The 15,487-nt window shown below is 37.1% G+C and overlaps 2 protein-coding genes across 2 annotated transcripts; one reads left to right on the top strand and one right to left on the bottom strand.

Moving 5' to 3' along the window:
- Window positions 1-637: 637 nt before the first annotated feature.
- Window positions 638-3,564, bottom strand: LOC127794025 (pentatricopeptide repeat-containing protein At2g17210). The gene has a single exon (XM_052324884.1). The coding sequence runs from the start codon at window positions 3,453-3,455 to the stop codon at window positions 1,218-1,220; it is 2,238 nt and encodes a 745-aa protein (XP_052180844.1). The 5' UTR covers window positions 3,456-3,564; the 3' UTR covers window positions 638-1,217.
- Window positions 3,565-5,435: 1,871 nt separating this feature from the next.
- LOC127795163 (probable galacturonosyltransferase 3) lies at window positions 5,436-13,773 on the top strand. The gene is made up of 9 exons (XM_052326659.1): window positions 5,436-5,707; window positions 6,632-6,684; window positions 6,814-6,874; window positions 8,232-8,282; window positions 8,354-8,491; window positions 11,052-11,189; window positions 11,272-11,606; window positions 11,704-12,649; window positions 13,485-13,773. Exons 1-9 carry the CDS (start codon window positions 5,645-5,647, stop codon window positions 13,758-13,760), a joined length of 2,061 nt encoding a protein of 686 aa, XP_052182619.1. The 5' UTR covers window positions 5,436-5,644; the 3' UTR covers window positions 13,761-13,773.
- The last annotated feature ends 1,714 nt before the right edge of the window (window positions 13,774-15,487 follow it).

The raw sequence follows: 15,487 nt of genomic DNA, 5'->3' as shown, positions 1-15,487 counted from the left end.
CCCCTGCTTCTCTCCTCTCCCCTCCCATGGCCACTGCCCTAGCCTCGCTGCTATGCTTTCGTCGCCTCACTGCCCTCGCCTTCATCGCCTCGCCACGCGCACGGTGAGGCGACGGAGGCGCAGCGGCGAGACGAGACGAGGGCGGCAGCGAAGCTAGGGCAATGGCCATGGGAGGGGAAAGGAGAGAAAGAGAGGCGGGGGCAATTTTGTCTTTTTGCTCACTTTCTATAAATCTCTCTGTGATCTTCTCTGGCTCTGTAGTGGAGCTCCCTAGATAATTTTGCCAAAACTATAGTAGTAAAGATGATCCATTCTCAATCTCTGGTTCTTAATCAGTGAAGGGCCCTGCAAAGCTTTTCACACGAACTCCAGTCAAGTGAAAATAGAAATAAAAATCGGAAGTGAACACATTAGCAACCAATGGACTAATAAAGTAAAAAAGCTTAGAACAGAACCAGCTAGCGGCTGATTGCTTACACATTCCCACTCCCATCCCACAAACAACCTCCCCCACCTTCTAAAAAAACCAACAATCACAATAATACTTCCAAAAATGATGATGATGAAGAAGAAAACTAACAATCTTTTGAGTAGTCCTCCAAACACCTGTGGTAGTAATTGCCCAAACCCATAAATGACCACAACTGTGAGACATTCTCAATTGGCTATTCAGCATAACAGACATTTTATTCCTAATCAAAACTTAAGATACAGATCAAACTTAAGATGCTGAGCATAACAGACATGATGAGTCAAGGTAAAAAAAATACATCTAGCTTAAAAAGAAAAATAAAAAAACTGCATATAAATGTACAGCTGATACTTATGTATGAAGCCCTAATTGATCTTTCTACAGCATCTTAAACTAGGCTTCCAATGTGCCGACCCAAGCCAGTTTGGCAGTGAGTTTCTCATATCCAGAGCTTGTGCTACAATTGACAGGCAAGACCGTGAATGATTTGGCAATACCATGTGTTTCCATTTATAACATAATAAAAGATTAGTACACATCCTGAAGAAGAAGAAGAAGAAAGAAACAAAGAAAAGATTAGTGTACATTAATGACAAGTGTTTAATCCCCTGGAAACGTACAGAGACAATTGGGCCAAAGGATAGAAGGTTTCCTCTTTACCCACTTCCCTTGAGTGTGTACTGGATAAATTCACCCGTAACTGTAACAGCGCACAAACCAGGTGCACTCTGACAAAAGGTTTCAACTAGTCAAAAAAAGGCTCATCTAATCTCTTGTCTTTTCTCATACAGGCATGCAGTTGCTCACTCAGAAGGTATGTTGCACCAGAAGATTGGTGACTTTTATCTCCCGCAACAAACTTGCATGCTTTGTTATTCACATGCACCAAACTGTAACCAGACACCATCCCCACCCTTCTCTCCTTCGCCAACCATCTCATCCTGGCAGCGTCAACCCATGACCCATTTGCTGCATACATGCTTGATGCAAGCAAATATCCTGCTGAGTTGGATGGCTCCAACTCAAGAATGTGAGAAAGAGCATCAGCGCCAAGCTGGTTGTTCCCCTGACTCCTACAGGCACTCAACAATGCCCCCCATGCACTTGCACCAGCCTTAAAACCATTAGGCATGCTCTTGATCAACTCCATTGCACAATCAAGCTTCCCAGCTCTGCCCAATAAGTCCACCACGCATGAATAATGTTCTAGCTTTAGTTCGATATTCTGATCTTGAACTAATTCTTTGAAAAATGACAGTCCCTCCTCAATTAACCCCCCATGGCTACATGCAGACAACACTGACAGTGTTGTCACTGGGTTCGGTTTCAGACCATGGGCTTTCATCTTGCCAATTAAAGCCAAGGCACCACGAGGGAGGCCATTCATGCCATATGCTGCAACCATAGCACTCCATGATACAATGTTTTTCTGGGGAATTTGATCAAAAACCTTTTCTGAAGCTTTTATTGCTCCACATTTTGAGTACATATCGACAATTGCAGTGCCAACTGCTACTTCTCCAGCCAAGCCCCTGCGAACTGCAATGCCATGAGCTGATTTTGATCTTTTCAGTTCAGCAGAAACAGAGCAAGCCTCAAGAAGATTCAATAGGGTAATGGCATTCGGCTTGTTTTCTACTTGGCTCATCTCTTGGAAGAGATAAAGGGCTTCATCGGGCATCCCACAACGGGTGAACCCAGCAATCATTGTACTCCATGTTACTGTGTCTCTTCTCTTAATCAGATTAAATAAGTTCCACGCAGGTCTAATGAGATTGCATTTTGAATAGGCATCAATTAAAGAATTGATCACTATATAATTATTTTCATAACCTCGACGGACTATTACCGAATGAATGGATTTGCAATGAACTGGATCCAAAAAATGCTTCCACGCTTGGAGAAGATTTACCAGAGTCACCTCATCAGCCTCGGCTCCAGCCTTCTGCATAGAATCAAACACCATTTGAGCTTCTGAATACTTTCCATCACTAACAAATCCAGATAAGAGAGAATTCCACGAAACAATATTCCAACTAGGCGTCTCCATGAATGCTTTTAAGGCAGATTCAGTATCATGGCACTTGGAATACATGTCAATTAAAGAATTCCCAACAAACGGATCATAATTGAAGGCTCTAAGGATCACAAAACCATGAACCAGTCTTCCGATGCTAAGTTCCCCGAGGTGAACGCAGGCCTTAATTACGTTTACCATTAATTGTTCATCTACTTCAAATTCATTTCTAGTTACAATCTCCCGGAACAAACCAAAGGCGACCTCAGCTTCTTCACTTTGCAGATAGCCCCCAATCATCACACTCCAGGAAATCAAATCTCTATAACTCATTTCATCAAACAGTTTTCCTGCACTTTCCATTTCAATGTCAGCATACATACTCAAAAGAGAATTCTGAACAGACGCAATGGCCCAAAACCCACTCACAACTAAGTAAGCATGCAATTTCAGTCCTTCGTACGTAGCTTTAAGACTTCGACATGCGTGAATTACGAGCACCAACGTTCCATTATTGGGCTCGAATCCTGCAACCCTACCTTCCAGAAACATCCACATGCCTTGCTGCAAAGCACCGTGAACAAGGTGCCCATGAATCACTATATTCCATGAAACGGAATCCTTATTTCTCGTGCTATCAAAAACGCCCAATGCGGAACTGAGTGCCCCAGATTTCATGTAAAAGTCCATGAGAGAGTTTCCAATAGAAGAGAACGATTCCAACCCCTGCTTGACGAAACAAGCGTGCACAGACTCCCCATGTTTGAACGAGAGGTTTGCGAATGATTTAAGAATGGGATGGAATAACGAAGGATCTGTCCCTGTGAATCGAACTCCAGCTTTGTTCAGATTACGGAAATGGGTGAAACCTTGGTGCCATTTCCCACTAGATGACGACGACGACTCTTTGATCCTCCAAACGCCATTGGCGAGTTTTGAACTTGGAGAAGCAATTGGGAATCGCATTGCCGAGAAACCAATCTGATAAGCAGGGAATTCTCATTAGTCTTTGGCAGTTGGGTTTGGATGCTGCTTCCAACCGTCGCCTTCCAACACCAGCAGAAGATGAAAAAAGGTTCAGACACTGCCATTATTGTTGGAGAAAATTATAGGAAAATGTGGGATAAATACCATAACTTGTAATTTAACTTTGCACTAAAATAAAAAAATATATTAATTTATAATTAAAAAAATAAAATTTTAACTTAGTATATAATTTCATAATTAACATCAATTATTATTAAAATAAATTAATAAAATATTAATATTTTTATATATAAAATTTAGTAAATTTTGTTATATTTTTATACAAAATTCAGTAATCATTTATGTTATTTAACCGTCCACATTATTAATCAAGACAACATCTTATTAAATGATATTTTTGCCTACAAATTAAAGTTTAGTGACCATATTTTAGTGATCTTTTATCTATAAATTAAAATTAAGTGACCATATTTTAATGATCTTTTTGTCTATAAATTAAAATTCAATAACCATTTATATTATTTAGTTAAAATTTTGTATAACGTAGCTTTAACCATTACAAATTACGCTCAAAAGTTATCAAAGTCATGAAAATCACAAATCACCCTCAATAGTTATCAAAGTTATGAAAATCCACAGACAATCATTTATAGATATTTATTTTTAGAGTATTAAATCACAAATAAAGATTTATTATTTCATTATTATCATGAATTCACCTTTTTGTAATAAGAGATAGACATATTCATTTATCTAAAAATTATATCTTTTCCATTTAAACAAAGAACATCCTATTTTAATTATGACAATGGTATTTTTTTATAAAGAATTCTCAATTCCATTTAAATACCTATTTATAAAATTATTTATGTGTCATTTATACATTCTCGTATTCATAAAAAACTCTTGTTGTTACTTAATTTAATCTAAATCATTAATTAAAACCCAAATTAAACTTCCAAAACAAATCATACGGTTTAATTTTTTCAAAAAGATAGTTTGGTTTAAATTTATTGAGAATATAATATTATTTTAATAAAAAAATCCCCCAATTTCTCATTCTAACCATGCCCATATCCATACCTTTTTTTTTTTAATTTTAAAAAAATTATAAGTTTAAAGGAATATTGTTATGCTTGTTTTGTCAATATATAATATTAAATTTATAGTTACAAATGAGTATTCATCTTTAACCTTTAATTTTCAATCGATTTGTAAAATATAAGATAGTTAAGGATTTAGGGTGTTTTTCGTGTATATATTTCAATGTTTAAGTTAGTTATGCCTGAAAAATATACTATATTAATAGTAAAAATATAATTTCAATAAAGTTATAGGTGTAACTTGATCGGATGAATCATTTCACAGTTTTTTTATTATGTATTTTTTATGAAATTTGTCTCTTTTAATAAATTTTACGTATTTTTATGAAATTTTAGTTTTTGGGAAATATTTTTAGGCTTTTTTATGAAAATTTTAGATTTTTTTAATGAAAATCTGATATTTTTAAGTATTTTTTCATAAAATTTGTAGGAATTTTTTTATGAAATTTAGGTCATATTTTATTATTATTTTAGGTATTTTGAATGAAAATTTTAGGTATTTTTTAATGAAAATTTAGTATTTTTTGAATATTTATAATTTTTAATAATTTTTTTTAGATATTTTTATGAAATTTAGATTTTTTTATCAAATTTATTTTTTTTGTATCAATGATCAAATGTCAAATTTTTTAATAGGGACTGATGTTAAATTTATATATTAAATTTAATTTAATGTATTTCGTTAATATAGTTTTTTCATTGGGTAACATTATAAATAACATATATAATAACTCAACTTACTCTTAATTATTATAAGTATTTAAAATAATAATTTGTAATAATTAAAATATTAAATCATGATATTTTATACCTCAAAAACTTACAATTGAAAATTAATTGCTTAAACAACATTTTGAGAAGAATTTCGACTTCCCTGGATTGAAAGTATCGGGGCGTTGGGGGCAGCATTTCTGAATCTCAAGGCCTCTACTATTACGCGATGATACCAACAGCCAGATACGATTCAGCGAAGGCTACGCGCATAAAGGCGTGCCGCTCTCCTGATTGTCGGTGAGACCTATCAATCATTCATACATTTCAATCATCATCTCTCTCTCGCGCGCGATGAATACAGCTTGGAGAATATTGTTGAAAGCTGCATGTCCACTACTCCTCTTCGTGTTCCTGGTAAAATTCTGCTCCTCATCTCAATTTGTTTCGTTTTCTTTGCGTTCTTTGTGATTCCCGTGTGTGTTAGATTTTCTGCTTGTTAATCTTCATGTCATCTCCTTCGGTTCTATTGCGGTGTCGGTGTTAAGCCTGTTACTGTTATCGCACAACGACGCTGTTAGGTTCTTAGAGCAGGAAGAGGAGTGTTGATCCTCCTATCATTCTGCGATTGGTGTCAAAAGGCTTTGCAGCATCAGTATGTTTCACGTTTAATTCAGTTTGAGTTTTCGCGATCTGCCTGACTCGATGAATCTCTCGCCTCTCTTTCTCTCTCCAGTTGTTTAAAATGTGGATCTGCATTTTGGATTTAAATCTTGTTCGGTGTAAATCTCAGTCAAGCTATCAGATGGCATTTTGGTGCTATTTTTGTTGGCATTTGAATGTTTCATTAGGCTATTCGCCGCCGTTATTGTAATTAAATTACCAAGTGCATAAAATAGAAGCAGCAAGGACAATATTAACAATAAGAAAGATTAAAAAAAGAACAAAAAGTAAAGAGAAGATAAACTGGTCTTAAAAGAAAATTTAAATTTGTCTTTTACTTACAATGTTATAGTTGTTACATCCCTGACTTTCTTTCGTTTTATGATTATGCAAGAGTGCAAGTGTTTCTTTGACCAGTCAGAATTTTCAAAGCCAAGTTCATGTTTCTAATGATTTGCCATTGGCTTCAGCTTCTCCTTTGGCCTAGCACTTCAAGTACCACACATTTTAGGGTTTGCTTTTAGTCATTTACTCGTTGCTTTGCAAGGACATTGCAATTGAGGTTTTCTTCAAGCACTGCACCATTTTGCAGATCAACGTTTTCAGTTTATAAATTTATCGTTCGATCTGTGTTTTAACTCTTCATTTGTGTCTTATATTTCCCATACATTCATGCAGGCCACGATTCTTATTACTATAGCTGAAGCAGATTTGTCAGCCACTCAAACATTGTAAGATTAGTGATAAGCATCTCAAATGCTGATAGATCATAGATGGATCTGCAAGGTTCTATGAATCTTTTTCTTGACATTTTCTTGCATCTAATTTTGTATTCTCTTCTGTTTTTCTTTTCCTTCCAGACAAAGGGACCTGAAAGTACATTGGCCAATGTTTGAATGTCCTCAATGTCTTGGTAGAGAGGTTTCTTTCTTGCCTTTGTTTCTGGCATTTGCAATATGTAACACTACTTAAGTAATATTCTGTAATTTTTTATATGCTGATTTTTTTTTTTTATAAATGAATTATATTGTTGTAGCATGCGCATCTTCTAGTAGTTAAAGCTAGACTCATGCAACCTTTACCAAAGTTGCCTCTCTTGTAATTAACTGTAAGCTGTTTTTCAAATCACTTGTGGTGGTGTCCTGTCAATTTTATTGTTCCCGGCACACAGCCTGCTTTTTTTGGAACATATATGGCACAAACAGGTTGTGTTTTTTTGGATGGGAAATGTTGAGTCCTGACTGTTTTTTCATTTGTGATTCTGCTTTTCCTTCAAATGGATTGAATTCTCTGCTTGTGGGGGATGTCTCCTTGGTAGTTGACCGTCCACCTCCCTCCTCTAGCTGGGGAATGAGGTCAAATTTTTTTCTGTGGATCAAACATGTTCCTTTCTTTTCTTATTGCCATGGAAAATCCTCTAATACATGAAGCATGGAAGACATAGGATCTGATATTTCGTTAGCTCACTAAGGGGTAATGCAGTATATAGTTTCATGCATAGGACTTCAGATGAGAGTTATAGTTAAAGAGATTAATTGATGTTTCTTTTAGGATGGGATATGCTGCTTCTATGTTTTAATGAATTTAACAGTGAATTTGTCTTCAATAAAGTATGGTCCTCATCTTCAGTTCTTATTTTTTGGTATTTTGTTGTTAGGGTTGGGGGATCTGATTATTTTTAGTGGTAGTTTGGGGCTCTTTTGAACTGATGTAGAATCTTTCAGAGATGGCACCTAGTTATCTTGTTTACTTTATTGAAATAGGAGAATTTGGTGGGGAGTTGGGGGGGGACAGAGCTTCCTTGCTGTAAGTCTAAGGCATTCTTGCTTACATCATCATATTTCAGTGTCTTTGAGATTGGATGTGCAGGGAATACTTCTCTTAGCTTCTAGATCGACTTTCTGAAAACATAGAGTGAATGATTTGCAATTTTTATGGAAACACTTGTCAGTGCTCGCGTGCAGGCTGATAAGTGTAGATAATGGAAAGACTTGTCAAAAGGAGAAAAAATTTCTGGGGAAACTACTGCTAGGGAGAGGGAATGCCTTTTCTTTCCATTGAGTAGGTGGAGAAGATTTTGGATATTTTGTCTTTGTCCCTAGTTGTTGGAATAGCAGAGTTGTCTTGAAAAAATCAGAACAATACATAACCTTCCCCCCTAAAAGTAAAAAGGATATATTATTTTTAATTATTTTTATTTTTTTGAAGGTCAGATGTTGACTTGCAACTGAAATTCTTTTACACTTATTCACATCTGGACCTACTGATGGCTTTGCAGGAACAAGATCAATTGAAATCTACTTCAGATGGGAAGCCTCCAGATGAAAATGTAGTCAGCATATTTTGTTCAATTTATTGTAGTCATTATGTTATGGTGCTTATTTTTTGTTGTTCATGCAGGATATTGACATTATTGTGACTTATAGTGACACTGTTGGTTCTGTTCGAATTAGAGCTGTGAAGTCTAGTGACCTATCACCTTCCTGGATCTGGACAAACCCCACTGATGAAAAATTTGACCATGCAAAAAATTTGCAGGTATTATACCACCAATTTTTTACTATTAAACAATTTTTTGGGGGGTCTGTGTATGTTTTGAATTGACATATTTCAGCAGGTATGGCAATGGGTTCAGTTACATATGAGTCTATAACTCAGGACTGTTGCTGCTTTCTCAAATCACCCTACGTATTCACAATTGTGTCATGTAAGGTTCAGAGGCTGAGCCCTGACTGAACATTAAGAATGCGCTTATGAATTGCAGAAAAATGAAGAAAGCAGAATAGAACACCGCCCAGCACACACTGATAGACTGTTTGAAACACAAAGAAGAAAATGCAAACATGCTTTTCGCTAAAAGATTTTGACACAATCTTCAAGAAACATATTTTGTGAGATGAGAATGACATCTCACGAAAGTTGCAATATGAGATCCCATACCTGTGAATTGATTTTATTAACCAGTTCTTGAAGAGAAGATTGAGTGGATTGGTAAATGAGCTGGAAATGAGGAGAAATTTGAACTCTGATTTGGCAGGGAAGGATCTAGGGGAAGGTGTTGGGCCTTGGAAAATGTGCTAAAAATGCCATTTAGCAACTGACCCTAGTTTTGGAGAATCACCAACTTATCTCTCACCTTGTGTGGTTTTGTGAGACAGTGACCTTCTGTGGCCTAGATTGACCTGTAACATTTGGTATGAGATGCTCTTCCTTGGTCTGTGTTGATGTTCAAGGTGCTCTTGAGGTGTGGGGCTTGGAGTCTCTCACGTTCTAGGTCCTGGTCTTAGTTTTTTTCTTTTGTATATCCCTTTTGTAGCCTCCAACTGACTTTCTCACCATCAGGCAAGTATGGTGCCATTCTGTGATCCACAATTAAGCCATGGTTGACTGTTCCCTTTGACAGTCAATCCTCTAGGTGACAAGTGGCCCTCTAGTTGATTGTCCCTTCCTGTGGCCAAGATCCTTTTGTCTCTAATTTGGACAGTTGATCCAACAGTTGGCAGTATCCTCTCAAATTGACCTTCCAGGCTTCCAGTCTCTCTGTATATCCACTGTAGATCTAATAGTTGACTGTCATTCATGGTCCACTACCCACTGAGCCTATTGTTGGCTCTCAGTTGACTATTGGTGTTGTTGTCTATTATTCTCAACACACAACACATATCATAATAATGAGGAAAGTATATATGTAACATGTTTTTGAGCAAAAGTACAACATGGCCTTCACTTCATGACATGCTTATTAGGTGTTGTACAACATCATGTGCATTATAGCCATGATACATGGTAAATTAAAGCTTGATCATATAGGAAGCCCTTTTTTTCAAATAACTCAGTTCTCCAGGTGCACCCCTTGGTTCAAGCCCCACTCCCATTATTGGCCTTCACAGCCCCTCATCCACATTCTGCCTCTCACCAGGCACAATCACAACTAGTCCCTTGAGGAGTCTCACACATAGTATTGAACCCACACACACACCAAAACATGCTCAACTCAACAATGTATCTCATGCACACATAATGCAGCAGCAAAATCATGTCATTATGCCAAGAATGTTGCCAGGATCATTTTCATGCAGAGTGCCACCACGAAATGAAGAAACCATAGCGTGCAACTTACCTCAGCCAATGCAAGTGAAGGACTTTTTTCTCAGCTTTCCTTTGTAGTTCCTTTCTCAGCCTTCATTCTCTCTTTCTCTCCTCCCCTGCAGGTTTTCTGTCATTTCTATCACTAGCTAGAGAGCCTCTCTCTCTCCACACTCCTTTGTGCTAGAGCAAATGGTTTGAGGTCCTGTTAATAGACCTCTCCAAGCAGGTGAAACTGTTGCTAGGTGGCTCTTCATCTTTCAGCCACCTAGAACTTCTTGGTGGCATCTCCCTTCTTTGACACATAACCACCTGCTTCAGCATTCTAAGGGAGAGCTCAACATCTTCTATACCCTTCTCCTTTCTTCTAGTTCCTGGAGAACCGGCTAGAGTGCTGGAGAGTTCCCTTATCCCACTTCATTAATCTGAATGACCTTATCAGCTCCAAATCATAGACTTAACAAATTGTAACCAAATTTTTATCAAATTAATATTTATAGAATCCTCTCACTATGCTCTATAACATATCCAAAAATGAAATAACTAATCCTTCATTTAATCAACCAAATTTAAGCTTAAAATCAGCTACTTACCTGGAACAATTCACTTGCTTCAACGATAGACTCTTGGATCAACTAGTGGCTCCAGCAATGCATTTCCTCAGGCAATTTAATCAAGCTCCATGGTCAACTTATAGTTGGATGTCAAGGCTACTAGTGGACAGTTGACTCTTAAATCAATGTATGGTCAACTGATGCCTCAACTGTAAGTTGACTTTCAGCCCCCCGTCTTCACTCTTATACTTTCTCTAGGTCCTCAAATGAAATACAGGGTATTATGCATAGAATGCCAGCAGCTGAACATTTAGTGCCGTTAAACTCAGACAATCGAGGAGTAGTGAAAATCATATGACACAATGCACTGAAAATTTCATATAGCTTTATGACAATGTTCGACTAGCTGAAATCATAATTTGTGGGTTACTTACTGCCTATCTATAATTTGTACTCAGACAGCAGAAGAGTCATATCAAGCTGAAACAAGATTTGAAGATGAGCAAGAACACCGTACTACTTCTGAGCATCACTCTGGAGGTGAAATGCCGATGCGACAAGCATTTACCACAAACCCAGTGAAGCTCAAGCGCCAGGTAACTTTTCAAATGCTTCTGATAGTTTTCACCAAGTATGTCTTCAGTTGATATTTCAGTGCAACTGGTTCTTGCACTTCAGATGTTACGGAAGCAGAGGAAAGATCTCCGAACTGCAGAGCTAATTCAACAAGACAAAGAGATTGATGACCAGATACAAGCAGCTGCTATAAAAAGAGCTAAAGAGCTTGACACCACTGTCAAGGGAAAATACAGTATATGGAGAAAAGAATATGAAAGCCCAAACTCTGATTCAACTGTCAAGCTTATGCGTGATCAAATCATAATGGCAAAGGCTTATGCAAGCATTGCAAAAGCTAAAAATGATACTGTTCTATTTGATTCCCTTATGAAACATTGCAGAGAAAATAGGCATGCCATTGAAGAAGCCAGTTCTGATGCTGAGCTTAAGCCCAGGTATTGCTACTTTCTTTTTCTTTAGGTTACTAATCCTACATTTTGCTGTTGGTTCTGATGTAGACTCTCTCTCTCTCTTCTCCCCCCACCAATCCAGTGCTCTTGATCATGCAATATCAATGGGTCATGTACTGTCTATAGCCAAGGACCAATTATATGACTGCCTCATGGTAGCAAGGAAGCTAAGGGCAATGCTTCAATCTACAGAAGCAAATGTAAACTTGCAGAGGAAAAAGAGTGCTTTCTTAATTCAGCTTGCTGCAAAAATAATCCCTAAACCTTTACATTGCCTTCCTCTACAGCTGACAACAGACTATTACCTTCAGGGTTATGAAAACAAGGGTTTTCCCAACAAAGACAAGTTTGAAGATACTTATCTCTACCATTATGCTATTTTCTCTGATAATGTGCTGGCAGCATCTGTTGTTGTCAATTCCACAGTGCTACATGCAAAGGAACCGGAAAAGCATGTTTTCCATATAGTAACAGATAAACTGAACTTCCCAGCTATGAGAATGTGGTTTCTCATCAACCCTCCTACCGGTGCAGCAATCCAAGTTGAGAATGTTGATGATTTCACATGGCTGAATTCTTCTTATTGCCCTGTACTTCGCCAACTTGAATCTGCAAGAATGAAAGAATATTATTTTAAGGCGAATCAAGCATCTTCACTCTCTGCTGGCACTGACAATTTGAAATATAGGAACCCAAAGTATTTGTCCATGTTGAATCACCTCAGATTTTACCTTCCTGAAGTTTACCCAAAGTTGGATAAAATTCTGTTTCTAGATGATGATATTGTAGTTCAAAAGGATCTTACACCTCTTTGGTCTGTAAATCTGCATGGGATGGTGAATGGTGCTGTGGAGACCTGTAAGGAGAGCTTTCACCGATTTGACAAGTATCTGAACTTTTCCAATCCAATGATCTCTGAGAATTTTGATCCAAATGCTTGTGGTTGGGCATTTGGCATGAATATTTTTGATCTGAAAGAATGGAGGAAGCGAGACATTACAGGAATATATCATCATTGGCAAGACATGGTAAGAAAATGCTAATGTCCTATCTCCCCTTCTCCATTCATGCCCCCAAAAAGATATTATTATGCTAAAGTTCTATACTGGTGCATGCCCATGCAGTTTTTTTTGTTTCTTTCTTCCCTCCCCCTATCTTTAGCTGCATGCATTTCATATAGTTTGATGTGTATTTGGTGTGAGGTGCATGTAAAGTTGTGTACATGTGGCTACAAGCACTTGTTGCTGATATGCAGTACTGTTTTGTCAAATTAAATGATGCAGTTATTTTTCTATGATAATGGATTGGTCCTATTGGATATTTCTCGATCAATTGTTTGAAATGAAAAAAGAAAAAATAAGTGACTGCAATGGATCATTGGGCATCTACTTCAGTTTTCAAGAATAGAGCTAGGAATTTGATGCAACTGTTTTGTTCCATTTGAATATAGTTTTACTGGAAGGTTATGGGAACATCAATTTTATTCTAACTACTGCAGCTCAAAAGATTATTGTTTTTCTTTTCTTCCCCACATGCAGTGTTGGAGGAATTTAATTGTCTTCAAAAAGCTTGTGTAAGTACCAGAAAACCTTTTCCTCCATCTGGAATGAAAAATAGCTTCTGCTAGAATGGAACAAAATATGTTTGCACAATAATCAGAACTGTTTGTTGAAAGATTATGTTCCTAATTCCAGGCTTTTGTTGGTGCATGCAACTGAAATGCTGATCAAATAAATAGTTTTATTGATTTTAATTGTGTTGTGTTTGTCCAATTTCCCCAGTAACTGCTTTGTTTCCATTACTTGTGTGTTGGACCTGAATTGTTGGTCTTCTAACTAGGGGCTTTTTTTCTTTACCCTGCAGAATGAGGATAGAACACTTTGGAAACTTGGCTCATTGCCACCTGGGCTGATAACATTCTATAATTTGACTCATCCACTGGACAGGAGCTGGCATGTCTTGGGACTTGGCTATGATCCTGCACTTAATCAAACAGAAATAGAAAATGCAGCTGTCATACATTACAATGGGAACTATAAGCCATGGTTGGATCTGGCCATCTCCAAATATAAGTCATATTGGTCTAGATATGTAATCTCCAATAACACTTATCTTCAAGTTTGCAATGTTAACAAGTGATGGTTAAATGTTAGCCTTGGGCTTCCACTACAAGCATGCAACACTACATCATTACACTCAGCAAACACTGACAGAGCTCGGTGCAGCTATATTTCTTTTATGTTTCAGGACTTAGAGGATAGTTTTGGCATGCGTGCTTATACAAGTGGGTCTAAGATCTTTCTGTCGCAGTATATTGTATGTCATCATTTTATGAGATGGTATGGAGAGCTGCAAAAGGGCACACATTTTTAATTGGTTTCTTGTTCTTCTTATTCTTCATTTTTGGAAGTAGTACTTCTATAATTACTGGTTTCTTAGGGGGGTGGGGAGGCTGTTTTCAGTTTTATTATCTTATTAGTTTTATTGCTTGTAAATTTTTTACTTATGATTTTTACTTCAACACTTAACTGGAATTTTTGTGAAAAGCTTTGCTATGCTCTTTAGTGATGAAGAACCCGAGATTGAGAATGGATTTCTTTTCTTACTTCAGTTTTGATTGAGTTATGCAGGTATATAAATAACTCACATTGTAAAGCTTTTACCTACTTTGGCTGACACATCATAGTGAGATTAAGGCTTGATATATTGTTTGGACATGTTGATTGGTTGAATATAGAAATATAGAAAATGAGCAAATATATATATATATATATAGAGAGAGAGAGATCACTACTTGGTTACTCTCTCCTTTCTCTGTGCTTCTCTCTCCGTTTCTGCTATTGCTTCTTTCTCCCCCTTCCCCCCTCCCCCCCAGTCTCATTCTTCTCCTGTTCTTTTTCTGATATTCTTCTGTTTGTGCCTCACTTTTTGCTCGGTAAGAATTTTTGTTCTGAATCTGTACTTGTAGAAGTTCATTGTTCCTTATATGACATTTTAAGCAATTTGTTAACTGCTTTATTATTCTCTAAAAGTATAACAACACACTGTATTTGCTTCAAGTATGAATTAATAAATTTATAATGTTCCAGATTGGTAAAAAGCATGACTGCTTGATCCAGAGTTCCAAATTATCCACCAGGCTTGTTTCTTTGACATGCGGGACACAGGTATGGTCCTTCTCAAGTATTTGACACTTGGGCTTTGCCATTTGACATTTGTGACTAGCAGGCCAGTACATTGCAAATCTGATTTGTATTTGATGGAGGCATTTTGTGGCTAGATGTGAGTACTAATTGATATTGGTAGCAAAAGATACATTTATGCTTAGCCTATCGACTCATACAGAGATAAGGTCATTGATTTTACACTGGAACTCATGCAACCCTTGGACACTTGTCAGTGTGTCTGATGATGGTGAAAGTATTGGCTGGGGTGGTGCACCGCAGCTATGTGCAACTTTTCAGCTAGTTTTTTTTCGAAAGTGTTGCTTTACCCTCTTGTATATTTGTCAGTTTAAGAAGATCCCATGACTAATATTTTATTTACAACCTTTAGGCGTGACATGGAGATCAGCACATTTTGACAATGCAATTATATTTATTATATATTCTAAGCAGATAATTCTATGAAACTCGTAAAAATAAGTTCTCTTAGTTTGGGGGTGGGGGGCTGAAGTCATATTCTTTTAAATTAGTGCGTCTTGTCAATGCGTTGTCATCTTATCACATATGGCTTCAACTGTCAAACAAAAGAGTCTCCTACATTAAAACTGGAGAGTGATGGTGGACTCATTTGTAGAGTTAAAGGGTGTCTGGAGAAATTAGCAGCCCTGGCCCTCACACTTAAGATCAGTTGAAAAATAAAAT

Source organism: Diospyros lotus, chromosome 2 (assembly GCF_014633365.1).
Source record: "Diospyros lotus cultivar Yz01 chromosome 2, ASM1463336v1, whole genome shotgun sequence".
In the NCBI taxonomy this organism is placed as follows: domain Eukaryota; kingdom Viridiplantae; phylum Streptophyta; class Magnoliopsida; order Ericales; family Ebenaceae; genus Diospyros; species Diospyros lotus.
This window is presented reverse-complemented; position numbering and strand designations above follow the sequence as displayed.

Excerpts from the sequence above, each read along its gene's own strand:
- LOC127794025 (XM_052324884.1), bottom strand. The coding sequence starts at position 3,455 with ATGCGATTCCCAATTGCTTCTCCAAGTTCAAAACTCGCCAATGGCGTT.
- LOC127795163 (XM_052326659.1), top strand. The coding sequence starts at position 5,645 with ATGAATACAGCTTGGAGAATATTGTTGAAAGCTGCATGTCCACTACTC. Across the intron at positions 8,492-11,051 it reads ACCATGCAAAAAATTTGCAG|ACAGCAGAAGAGTCATATCA; the intron begins GTATTATACCAC and ends ATTTGTACTCAG. Across the intron at positions 11,607-11,703 it reads GATGCTGAGCTTAAGCCCAG|TGCTCTTGATCATGCAATAT; the intron begins GTATTGCTACTT and ends CCACCAATCCAG.